Source organism: Cydia fagiglandana, chromosome Z (genome assembly GCF_963556715.1).
Source record: "Cydia fagiglandana chromosome Z, ilCydFagi1.1, whole genome shotgun sequence".
Taxonomy (NCBI): Eukaryota; Metazoa; Arthropoda; class Insecta; order Lepidoptera; family Tortricidae; genus Cydia; species Cydia fagiglandana.
In genome coordinates this window covers 6652345-6665060 of record NC_085959.1, presented here as the reverse complement: position 1 = coordinate 6665060, position 12716 = coordinate 6652345, and the positions used below count along the sequence as shown (strand labels likewise).

Here is a 12716-nt window from a genome sequence, read left to right as displayed (position 1 = left end):
AAAGATCGCGCTAAAACATTTTTGTAACAAAAATAATGCCAAAAACATTAGTACGGCTACCACCAGTTTTGACATTGACAGATACGCTCGCGTCTACGTAAATTACTTTCTATACTCGCTTGCACTAATATGCGAGTACGAGCGAGATGCATAAAAAATAAGTTACTTAGTAGTAGGCGGTAGTGGTTTAGGTACTTACTCCCACTTATCACATATCCTAAAACAAAAACAACACTTTACCCGAACTCACCCGCCAGAACTTTAAAACAATAGTGGTTTTTGATAGTTCAACGTACGCCTTCAAGGTTTATAGTACCTATAGGGCATACACCTAACGGTACACGCAATACAATACAATAGCGACCTTACTATGTTAACATAAGCTTCCATTCCCGTTGACGGGACTGCAGTGGTAACTTTGCGGTTAAGCAAAGTTATTTGTGCGGTTGGAGAGAGCTTTATTTCATGGGGTTAAAGTCGAGAGTAGTTGAGGTCGAGGGTATTTGGTTAGTCACGCTATACGGTGCGGTGTCCTGTGGCCGGGATTTAGTTTTAATCCGTGGTGGCAACGACAATGTTGGTTAAACAGTTTGAAAAGGATTTTGTAGTGCAATTAAATCAACAATCCATAGATTAATCTAACAACAAGTCGTTGGTTGACCGAGCGTTAACGAAGGTCTCCGTTTTAGCTTGGTTGGAGCTTTCGTAGTAATCTCCGGATGTTCTCTGCAGGTTGCAATTATCAACCGATTTTAGATAAATTTTGTAAGACGTTCGATAGTCATGCCGGTAGAATTTTTATATCGTTTCGAAACCAGTTTAATGTCATATTAAATTCTTAAGTTTAAATCGACGTTTTGGCTAGGAAAAAATGCAAAGAATTATGTCATTTATGTCCAGTAGGTATGTTGGACGTGTTTAAAATAACTCCTCGGGTCCCATTTATACAAGCGAACACTGAGCTGAGCGGCTACCGCGAAAACCGAAATTCGCAAATTGCGGGGATCTTTCTCTTTTACTCCAACGAAGGCGTAATTAGAGTGACAGAGAAAAATCCCCGCAATTTGCGAACTTCGATTTTCGCGGTTGTAGCCCTGAGTTTGAGTTGACGCAAAAGCTAGTGTAAGGCTGCGTAAAACTTATGGTGAGGGTACAGATTACAGGTTTTTACGTAGCCTATGCTTGGGACTCGAGTAGTTAACTAACTCATAAAAACCCTTAACAAACCATCCCACATTTCAGACATGCTACGAAATGGAGAGGTACCTCCGCGAGGAGCCACGCAGCAAACGCCGCTCCGAAGAGGAGTGGGCAAGGTCCCCCGTCTCCCCCCCTTCGCCCCCTCCGCTGTTCGTGGCCGCGGTGAAGAGTGAGCCGCCCAGCGACACAGAGGAGAAAGGTATGTAGGCCTCGCGGATTTAGGCCTCGCAATTTTACTCCCAAAGATGCACTGTGTTAGCAGTATATACAGATATCTAAAAACTATTATCAAGACGTTAGAGTGCATGTTCAAATTTTTGATCACCTTGGGCGCTGTTACATACTCGTATCTGATGGCAACTGTACGTGGGATCTGTATTGGTTTCAGTTCTTAAAATGATAGTGGACGACCGCTTCCTCATACAAACGTAGTCTCCACTTATCTACAGTAGTCATATTATTTGTAGGATCGCTAAATGTAGGCGCTTTCATATGTTTAATTAGTGTGTTTTTATTTACAGATACATACTAAAATTATTGTTCAGTTGACCACATATGCCCATCCGTACTTTTAGTACAAAATCGCTATATCATTTTAGTATGTGAGATGTAAAAACACAGCTTATGCCATTTACGCCTTGCCTTTCCTTTTGTAGGGCAAACCCTACAAGAGTATATAAGTACGAGTAGATACTCGTCACTAGTTCGTCGATATACAGCTAGTAGCTAGTAGCCTTGCCTTACATTATTTGCTTTGTTTTAGGCCTCGATAAAACAAGTAATACAAGTAAAGTACCCATGAATAGGGGCTGAGGCGCGTACTGAGCCCTTGAAGGCCTTCTATTTAACACTAAGGTGAGGTGAATCTCAAGAGAAACACAGACCTATTATCTAAACCCGAGTATATATTAATCATATTATAAGGTCATGACATCTTTTAGACGTCGTCAATTATTATAGTTCGTTTAGGCCTCGTCAATTATAAACTTCAAAGGAAAAGAGTAAAATGTAGTGTAGAGTACTAGTACATCGGTATTGGGGACATTGTCACTCATCTTTACACTGACTATAAAAACAAAACTACCAACTCCGTTTTTAAAAGGTTGCTTGCGTTGAAAAGAAGTGACTAAGGGAAACGCAGCCTCGATAATATTAATAAAGGCCTATACTAGGTAACTAAATGTCAATCCGGCTTTAGGTCCGCCACCCCTCGAGGAGATCCGAGGTTGGACTCTGGCCTCCCCGCTGCCACCACTTCTCTTCCCACTTCCCGAGAAATGCGAGCCACTAAGTGACACGGAGGACTCGAAAGGTAACCCTTCATCTGTTTCAGGCCTCGTCAATACGGTCATGGTCAAACGTTAGTAGGACTTATTAGAGAAACACAAAAATACATATTTTCTGCAAAGGGACAAGAATCAACTATATTTTGTTTCCGCTAAATATGTAGGTAATCAACTTTTCACGTCAGTCCATCATTAAAAAGCGAAAAACTTGTTAGCTTTTCCAAAAATTAAGTTTCTTGGATAAACAATAAATAAAACGGAAACAGTAATTATTCCTTATTTGCGAAAAATTCATTCATTGACAAAAATAAGGGCACATGTGACTGGCAAGGACTCAAATAATGTCTAAAGTCTTAACAGTTTTGTTGACGTTTTGTCCACGTTCACACATGTGCAATGTAAACAGGTCAATTTGTATAGAATACTCCACACAAGTTGGCCCGTTTTCGTTGCGCTTTATCGTATTTTGACCTTGACTGTATGCAGATGCTGGGATGTCCACCAAATTTGGCCTGAGACTAAATTGGCTTGCGGGATTGGTAAATACTTCCAATATTGGTTAGTTAGGGAATTATTAAGTTGATCAGCTAAAAAACTGTCAGCATTTTACTTACCAGCATCATACATTTTACCACAAATTAATTTTGCGGAACGCATTGAAAGGTAACGAATTTTCTTCAGTGCGATCCGGGTGTGCATGGAGATCTGTCCACAACGTGACACTTTTTCGTGCATGCTAACGGTGTTCATCGATTTATAGGACGTTATCACGTCAACAGGCTTAAAGACCCGTAGGCTATTGAATTTTTAATTCAAAATAATATTCCAGGTAGGGCCTATAAAGTCAGAACGTGATATTGCAAATTGTTGGTCGTAACGCAAATCAGGCATGCCACATACGGGACTTATGACTCGTAAAGCAATGGCAGTAAGTTCGGGTTTGGCGCTGACAGCGGCGTCGAGACTGTCTGGATTAAAGGGATCACCGGATTAGCGAGGCTCAACTGTATTTTAAAATATGTAACCTATCAGTAGAATTCTAGGTTGCATATGTTACATTCGATAAGATTTTTTGTTTTCTCTTATTGTATTTATCTTCGAAGTTATTTTGTTATTTTTATTAAACATTATGAGAATAATGGTTAGGAAGGTTGCGTGTTTCATTGACTTATTTAATTTGCATTTTAATGTTGAGGATGGGAACATTTTTTTGTAATGACACTGCTAAAGCATAGAGGCCCTAATGCTACCGGTAAATATTTTTTATGATAATTTGCTTTACTTTTATACCCGGTCTTCAATTAAAAGTCCTCCATGACTTCTTATAGAGAAACGTCATCACTTCTCCTAAATCTTACCTTCTTTACAGGCACAATACAACCTGACTGGTCGGTGGCATCACCGTCGCCGACACCACCAGCGCTGTTCACCGTCACTGCCGTCAAGGACGAACCTCCCAGCGACTCGGACGAGCCTAGAGGTAAGCGTCGGACTTCGGCCTCGATAGTCTTTCGGCCTTGTAGTGCAAACTGACTAATCGCGCAACTAGCGGTGGTCGTGTTAAATTAGTGCAAAGTTTGCAAACGTATGCGAGTGGCCTGAGTGCACGTTGCACAAATCCTTTGGATGGTTGGCCCAAAGCTGTACGCCCCACTAACCACTGCCACTGGTTACTCGCCATTTAGGCCACAAGTAGTCTTAACCGCAGAGCGAATTTAAGGAGGATTTTACTACTTACTCTCCTCTGTACAAAAGCATATTTGCTTGAGTTTTTTATGCTTCATTTTCTGATAATTTTTCAATGACAGAATAATAATTTACCTGTAGAAAAAAATGTTGTGGAAAGAAGGAGGGATCAGATACCCTGTAGAATAGTATTATGCTTTATTTAGGCTCGTATAGTGCCGCCAAGCGAATTGTATGCTACGAGTAGATTCTGTAGAGTTCTAAGCCTGATAGCACCTAAGAAAGAGCATCCGCTACAGGTAGTGCAAGACTGCGTTCCCATTGGCTGGCACCAGTTTTACATGTTTCTATTGGATTTTTGCTTGCACAACGCTCCTCGCTAAGCTGTGGTGCTAACATAGATGTAGGCTATTAAGTCCGTAAGCCGCGAGGATCCAAAAATATTATAAAATAAAATTAAAAAAAAACATGTAAACGAATATTTAAGCGTCGTTCCAGTTCCAAGACACGGCCGTATAAGAAAATATTGCAGGTTGAGTTAGTTTCATTGCACTGTACTTGTAGGCCTCATACGGTGATATTTAAGTGAAGAAAATAAACCCTTGAACGGCGCTATCGTTCGCGCATCATGAACATTGTCGGAAGGCACGAAGATTGAATAGATATTGTCTATAGCCGGTCTGCTGATGTCTAGGTGGTCAAGGGTTTAATGAAATTTAATGTATGCATGTCTAGATAGACACTATAGACAGTAAGGTCAAATAGAACAATTTTAGGTACAACCCTAACCGTAATTGACAATAATGTTATTGTATAGAAATTTGTATGCTGTAATGTTATTTTGACTATATATATTGCTTAGAATGTATTACGGTTCTTCCCAATTATATGAAGAAGGCATACGAAAACCTTTTATGTTTCAAATTAAAAAATAGATACCTATTGAATTCTGATAATCTTATTAAAATGAAATGGATATTGCTCATTCCTTTGCCTATATCGTATAGATCTAAGCTCGTTTACTCTTACCGATCGATAAGCGAAAATCGTTCTGTAGTAATATATCGCTTATCTACGTGACTGTGACAGTCTATCTTCAATCGTGCGGTAAAATGGTGGTATTTTATCACATCCATCACACGCCCGCAGGTTCGATATCCCGGAAAAGCAGTTGGGGCAAAAAAGACTGGACGTTATCTGCGTCGCCGCCGCGGCCCGCGCTGTTCGCCGCGAGCGTCAAGGAGGAGCCCAGTGACTCGGACGAGGCCAAAGGTATGCTGATCAACCTTAGGCCTCGCTGTCCAGTATAGGTTATAGAACACTGTCGTCTTCTCTAGTTCATTTTGGTGGCATCGTACTACCCGCGTCGCACCGCGGCCCATGCTGTTAGCCATAGCCGACGCCTGGTATAGCCTGTAAGACCTAGTCTTAGGCCTCGCTAGTTAATTTAGGTTATGTGATTGCATTACTACAGGGATTGTTTAGGCCTATTAGTTAATAGACATTAGCAGTAAACTATCTAAGGCCGTTTAGATATTTTTTTATTTCGGGTTCTATGTTTCAATCTCGGATGCAATAACTTCCTACTTATTTACTACCCAAGAATCCAGACAGGCAATCCTTTTACCCTTGTAGCGTTTGTCGTCTCTTGTTTAGAGGCCTGCAATCCGATTGCAAAGTCTATGATAGGCAAAGTCAGTAGAACTCATAGGCTGACTTGGGGCATCACCCTAGTAAGACTAAGACTCTCAGATCAAAAAATATGGACACAGCTTCATTGAATTCTTTGTAGGCTTTGATTCTTGGCCTCTCAAGTCTCTCGGTCTCGTATATCACCGTACGATAAGTGTCCGATATTCGGCGACAGGTTCAATCCGGAAAACCGGATGGGCGGACTGGACGATATCGGCGTCGCCGACTCGGCCCGCTCTGTTCACGGCGCCCGCTGCAAAGGACGAGCCAATCAGCGACTCGGATGAAGCTAGAGGTCAGTTAGAGGCTAGGTGTGTAAGCGATACAACGACGTGTAATAGCGATGTCCCGCTCGCGCGCTAGAGCGGTGTGCTGGATCCTACGTGAAGACCGCGTTAGGCCTCGTTGGTTCGTAACTGTACCTACGTCCAGAGGAACCTTGTCTTGCGATTCGATAAGCAATAGATCTTCACTGTTTTCTATGTGTTATTCGATGTGTTACATTTTATGATTACTAGTTTTTGTTTACTTTTTTTTTGTTTGTTTTAATAGTTTTGTTTCTGCTTTGAGCTTATTCGTTTTTGTGCAAATTAACATTTAAATAAATGATGTCGAATTGGTCCTATTGGAGGCATCTCGCTATCATATACAGTCGATAAAGAGGCGATAAAGGATGCCTCACGCTAGACCGGGCCGAGGCTGGGCCGGAGCTTCCAGCGCTTCGTTTTCTATGGAAAGCGCCACGTGCCGATTAGCTGTCATAGAAAAAGATATGTCGGGCGCCTCGGCCCGGGCACAGCCCGGTTTAGGGCTTACGACGTTTTGATCGCGTGGTACAGGTTGCAATTGCAATGTCATTGGTTTGGCCTCTCTATAGTAATAATACCTAGAGTCAGACCAAGAAAAGTCTGCAGCGGATTTGATAGCCCACGCAGTGTAAGTGCCATTTTAAACGTCAAACTTCTATGATAATATGACGTATAAATAACACTTGCACTGCGTGGGCTATCAAATCCGCTGCAGAATTTTCTTGGTCCGACCTTATCTCAATGTTTTATCCCGCCGGTAACTGCGACAATCGTCCAGCCTGTGTGATGTTTTCTATGTGCTTTGATATTTGTTGTCAACTTATTTCCATGGCTTTTTTAGTTTGTTTATTTTCTTGTGTATTTGTTTTATTACATGTGAGTTTATATCATTTAATGGATTGGCGTTAGTTCTAGTAAAACCAAGTTTTAAAAGCTATTGGATGTTATTTATGCTATTTTAATTTGTCTACTTCATTTTTGTGAATAGTGCGTGTGCTTCAAGATGTTCTTTGTTGTTTATTTTATGTGTTTTCGCTTCAACCTTTTTTGAGTTGTGCAACATTTCATTAAATAATAGACCTAGTATCGAAATCACCGATAAAACCCTGTTTTGCTGTTTCACAAAAACCAAAAAAAAACTGGTTTCTTAAAATACGCACGGTTTTGTGGCCCCAAGGCGTAACCCTAGAGAACTCCGTCCGAATGTAAGCTTTGATTCTCGGCCTCTCAAGTCTCTGGGCCTCGTATTCCCGTCAGTTGGTCCGTAAGCGCTCAAGCCGAGATAAACCGAACCTAATAAACCTGAACCTAAATAACCTACAGTGGGACCTTGTTAATCCGGACAGGTAAAAAACCACTTGTGGACGGATTACAGAGGTTTCCGTATGGTCATCTGAAAAATTTTCATGTATAATCGCTACAATAGCAAATAAATAAATCATATGTTTATTTTACCGAAGTATTTATTTTGGTAAATCAAATATTGAACTTTTTACATGTCATTTTGATGTTAGTGAACGTTCGAATTGGCCTGCTTGTACCTCTTCTGCAATTAATAACTCTTAGTATTTAGCACTAACTTCGAAAAAACCTCCACTCAAAAGCATGACTATAGATGGGCCGAATATTCGGTAATTATTCGGTATTCGGCATATTTATTCAGATTTTTTTCCAATGTTAGTAGGTATTCGGCTGAATATGTACCGAATAAAATTTTGTTTAAAGGCGTCCGCTAGTTATTAATTAGCGCCTATCAAGTATGACATTTTTCCGTTTCTTTTCATAAACATTTCCGGTCGTTTGGGAGTACTTGGGAGGAGCAAATCAAAAACAGGTTCTGAGTTCAGATCGCGGACTCTGTACTTGTTTTCTGCGTTTTGGGCAGTTTAAAGGCCTGCGCAAACCGGCGGAGCGTAGCGCAGATCACTTTAAAATTATCAATGAATATTCTTCCCTATTCCAATTACATTCAGGTATAAATTTAAATGCTTTGAGACCGACCTCGGAGCATCACGGAGGATTGTTACTCCGCAGCATCGAGGAGGTAGGCGCCGGCATGCCGCGGCATCCCCCGGTATGCGCCGAGGCCTCGCGAGTGTGCCGGAGTAGCGCCGGGACGACGGAGGACAACTCGTGCGCAAGTGTCACTAATCCCTTTTGATAGAGTACACGCGCAAATAGTGACAAAAAATTCGCTGATGATAACAAGAAATAACTCAAAATGTAGTCAATATGATGGGTGCTGAGAAAAGAACGGCTACAGGGCCTGGGGCCTAGGGCGGCAAGGACTGCAAATCTGCCACTGAGCATGTTGCTCCATCACTCACAATGAACCTGAAAAACTTTTCAAGGTTTTCTCGGGTCAATGTACGGACCCTTGGTTAATAATAAGCCAGTTGTTTGTAACTTGAGTCTTGTAGGTTTCCCTTTGTAATTACTTTGAACTTGAATGAACAAAAATATCTGGGAGACCATATAAACTCAAAAATTCGCTTTTTCCCAGATACAAGACCTTAGTAAAGCGCCGGGGCGAATATGAAACTTTCCATACATAAAAATTTAGCGAACTCTTTAACGATACGAACAGTTGGTGCCACCGACACTAAGTAACTTAGGTACTTTATAATTATGCATGTCGCTCGTACTCGCATATTAGTGCAAGCGAGATGTATAGAAAGTAATTTACGTAGACGCGAGCGTATCTGTCAATGTCAAAACTGGTGTTAGCCGTACTGGTCCCTTACCGTACTCATGTTTAACCCCCATTTTCCAGAGCCGAGCCCGCCCCGCCGCCACGCGCCGCGTCACCACTCGCACGCCGACCCGCGCCGCCGCGTCCACCGGTGCGAGTTCCCCGCCTGCGACAAGGTGTATACCAAGAGCTCGCATCTGAAGGCCCACAAACGGACACACACAGGTACACAGAGCCCCAATTATGGTCACTGGCTCATAAGTAGTTGCCGATCCCTGCCGTAACGTGCGCCCTGTTTATTCCCCGCCTGCGACATGGTGTACACCAAGAGCTCGCATCTGAAGGCCCACAAACGGACACACACAGGTACAGTAGCCCAATTAAGGACACTGCCTCACTGTTGCCGATCCCTGCCGTAGCGTGCGCCCTGTGTATTCCCCGCCTGCGACAAGGTGTACACCAAGAGCTCGCATCTGAAGGCCCACAAACGGACATACACAGGTACACAGAGCCCCAATTATGGTCACTGGCTCATAAGTAGTTGCCGATTTCTGCCGTAGCGTGCGCCATGTTTATTCCCCGCCTGCGACAAGGTGTACACCAAGAGCTCGCATCTGAAGGCCCACAAACGGACACACACAGGTACAGTAGCCCAAATGGCCTGATGACAGTAACAAAGAATCATGGAAATAATGGTTTCAAAGAAACGTATATGTTAATATGATTCTAAAATATGGCCCAATCTCAGTATAAACTGAAGGATTATTAATATATTCAATAAAATAAAAGTGCGAAATTCTCCACTCGGCCATTTTGACTGAAACACCAATCAGAGGCGACGTAAGAGTTGACGTCATCAATGCATGACATATTTCTTAGAGCAACATAGACAACCTACTTGACTGTAATCCATTACGTACTCGCCAAAGAGTTTGGAGGTTCAAAAAAAAATTTGTTTAGCCACTAAACATTTATTACGTCCAAAAAATATTATTACACGATATAAAGTAAATATTTATTTGATATTATATAAATAAAATGCTAAATAATACGATATTTCCCCAAAAAACTTTTTTAATTATTTGGCTGAACGGAACTATCATTGCCATGTTGGTTGTCGTAACTAGAAAAAATTAAAAATTATAAAGTAAATCCGGCGCTAGGTGATTTTCACTCAAAATTTACATGTATCTAACTAATTCATCTTAAATTGCAACCGTGTGAGAGTCTTTGTATAAAATGACTTATTGTGAACAATTTTTGTAATGTATTTATCATCCCTAATCGTAATATATGGTGCTGAATTAACAATATCATTCGGATTCAAGGGAAATTCGTAACTGTAAGTATGTAAGCAATGTCTACCACCATAATTTATGACGTCACAAATGGCGTGCGAGGCGTTTTCGCGCGAGGTTTAAACTGGCTATAATAAAATGCAATTATTTATGTTAAATCTTATGAGTATAGCTGAAATATTGTGTTTTTCGGAACAAATACAAGTGTACCGACAATATTAAAAGGGATTTCAAAATTTGTCATCAGGCCAATTAAGGATACTGCCTCATAGTTGCCGATCCCTGCCGTAGCGTGCCCCCTGTGTGTTTCCCGCCTGCGACATGATGTACCCCATCCCATCCCAATGACATCTATTTCACTTCCTAACATATTATTTTAAGGAAAATTACTTATTTCAATAAATATTTAACCAAGAAGCTTACTGATTCCAGGTGAAAAACCCTACAAGTGTTCATGGGACGGGTGCGAATGGCGTTTCGCGCGCTCCGACGAGCTCACCCGGCATTACCGCAAGCACACGGGTGCCAAGCCTTTCCGCTGCCGCCACTGCGAGCGCTGCTTCAGCCGCTCCGACCACCTCGCGCTCCACGCCAAGCGACACGCGTAGCCCGTCAACAACAAGCCAATCAGGACGCAGGACGCCTAGGTAACTCCTCTCCGATTGGCCGAGCGGGCAAGCCGAGCCGAGCGCTTGTGATTGATTCAGGAATTGATCGCGGGCCGAACCAAAGATTGCTACGCTGTTATATAGTCACTCAGATTATGCTTTAAATTTTTTTCGTTTTTGTAATCTCTTCCGGCTTGGTTGCCGTTTAGCTTATGCCGCCAAGCGGTGAGTGCCATCATTGGGCGGGGGTGCGAGGCTTTATTTTGTCAACTACTAAAATGAGGATTGTATTGTCAGTTTGTGTAAGGGCGTCCGCTGGCGCGAGCGCACGGAGCTGGTGAGCGGGTTAACGAAAAACAGTATGAGCAACGCTAGATGGCGCGAACACGTGCGACTGATTTTACGTACAAACAGCTAACGGACGCCCTTAAGCCTACATCACACGGAGCAGAGGATGACTAGTTGTCAACTGCGATGCTACAAAACGCGTCGTTTAAATGACTCACACGACGCAATTTTAAAATTAGATTTCGACAACCGTTCGGCAACATGTCATCTTTGGGTTTCCCAGTGTGTGGCAGGCCTTAAATGGATATTTCAATTAAGTAACAAAAGTATTGTAAAATCATAGAAAAATTATTTAAAGTCAAGTAAGTCTAACGAGCCGAAAATTAAGGCGTATACGGTGATTTTAATATAAAAATATGGCAGTGTTTAAATAAAGATGTCAGTACGAAATAATGTTTGACCTCTTTGAGACTGATCATACATTTTTTATGCCTTTTGAATTTCCTATCAAATAAAAAAATACATAACGCTTCTTCCATATAAATTTACGCTTTATATCATATTATTGAAACTAACATCTTTATTTTAAAACACCGTAAATGATTCCAAATTTCTTCAACTCATAGACAATTTCCAAATAAAAAAAAAGTAAAGCATCCGCACATATTCCCCGCCCGTATGTTTTCACTACGTGACATATTATTTATTGGTGAAGCTACCTTCGCGAGCCAAAATGTATGTATGAAAGTAACCATACATTTTGGCTGGGAGTTAGATTGGGTAAGTACCCACCGAGGCCCGTCACTTTAGTTAGGGTTAGGGGGCGAATCTGCATGTCAGAGAGAGATAGCTGTCGTGGCAGATAGAGACAGATATCCGCCATTGCCTCAGGCCGAAGGTACTATAGTGTATTAAGAAGAGTAAGTTAATCTTCAAATAATCGCGAGACGTGTAATAACATAAAAACAAAATGGATACCTTGACTTCTTGCTACAGAGTATCCGTTCTGCTAGAACGTACCATGTTCCAATGGGGTTATCAACTATCAAAGGTTTGTATAGATGACGCCAGCATAGGTTTTGAAATGAAAATATTTATTTATTTTCAGGCAACTGTTGGCCCATAGATAAATACCTTAAAACTACATACACATTATTTTGCCTGTCTCTGGTTCCATGAGATTTGGCTTAAAGGACTAGCATTCAGGCCATAAAATTCCCAAAAGTATGTGCTACTTTCATTAGTACTGGCTGGTAAAATCTATGCTGACGCCATCTGCAAACACTTCGACGGGTTAACCCCTTTTCGAATCCTATTCCGCCAACTGATTTCCGCCACTTTAGCCAACTTTAGCTAATTATACACTTTTGAATACTTTTTTTGACGAAAAAAATAAGAAATATTTTGGATTTTCTCTAACTAAATTAATTAGTTTTGGATTTAAGCGACCTTCGGCTTGTATAAGAGCTATCCATTAATGTAAACACGTAGATTCGCCCAAGTTATACGTCTCGTTACCTGATGTATTTTATCGGTACAGTCACTCGTCTGAAAATGAACCTTATGCTTCATACTAAAAGTCGCAAATCGACTGTCTAGATCCATGTATGTTGTACGAAATTGTGACGTATTCATGTAGGTTTAAGATATTTTTAATG

The 12716-nt window shown here is 41.4% G+C and overlaps 1 protein-coding gene across 5 annotated transcripts in view; it reads left to right on the top strand.

Moving 5' to 3' along the window:
* Positions 1-11103, top strand: part of LOC134678752 (Krueppel-like factor luna) — a 133756-nt gene extending 122653 nt beyond the window's left edge. The window contains exons 2-8 of one of the 5 annotated variants that reach the window (XM_063537447.1): positions 1243-1399; positions 2399-2512; positions 3856-3966; positions 5322-5444; positions 8946-9040; positions 9458-9506; positions 10595-11101. In XM_063537447.1, coding sequence (XP_063393517.1) covers positions 1243-1399; positions 2399-2512; positions 3856-3966; positions 5322-5444; positions 8946-9040; positions 9458-9506; positions 10595-10770 — 825 coding nt within the window. In that variant the 3' untranslated portion in view covers positions 10771-11101. Of the gene's footprint in view, positions 1-1242; positions 1400-2398; positions 2513-3855; positions 3967-5321; positions 5445-8945; positions 9090-9457; positions 9507-10594 lie in introns of all 5 variants that reach the window. The other 4 variants (XM_063537448.1, XM_063537450.1, XM_063537449.1 and 1 more) reach the window with 4 other exon arrangements.
* The last annotated feature ends 1613 nt before the right edge of the window (positions 11104-12716 follow it).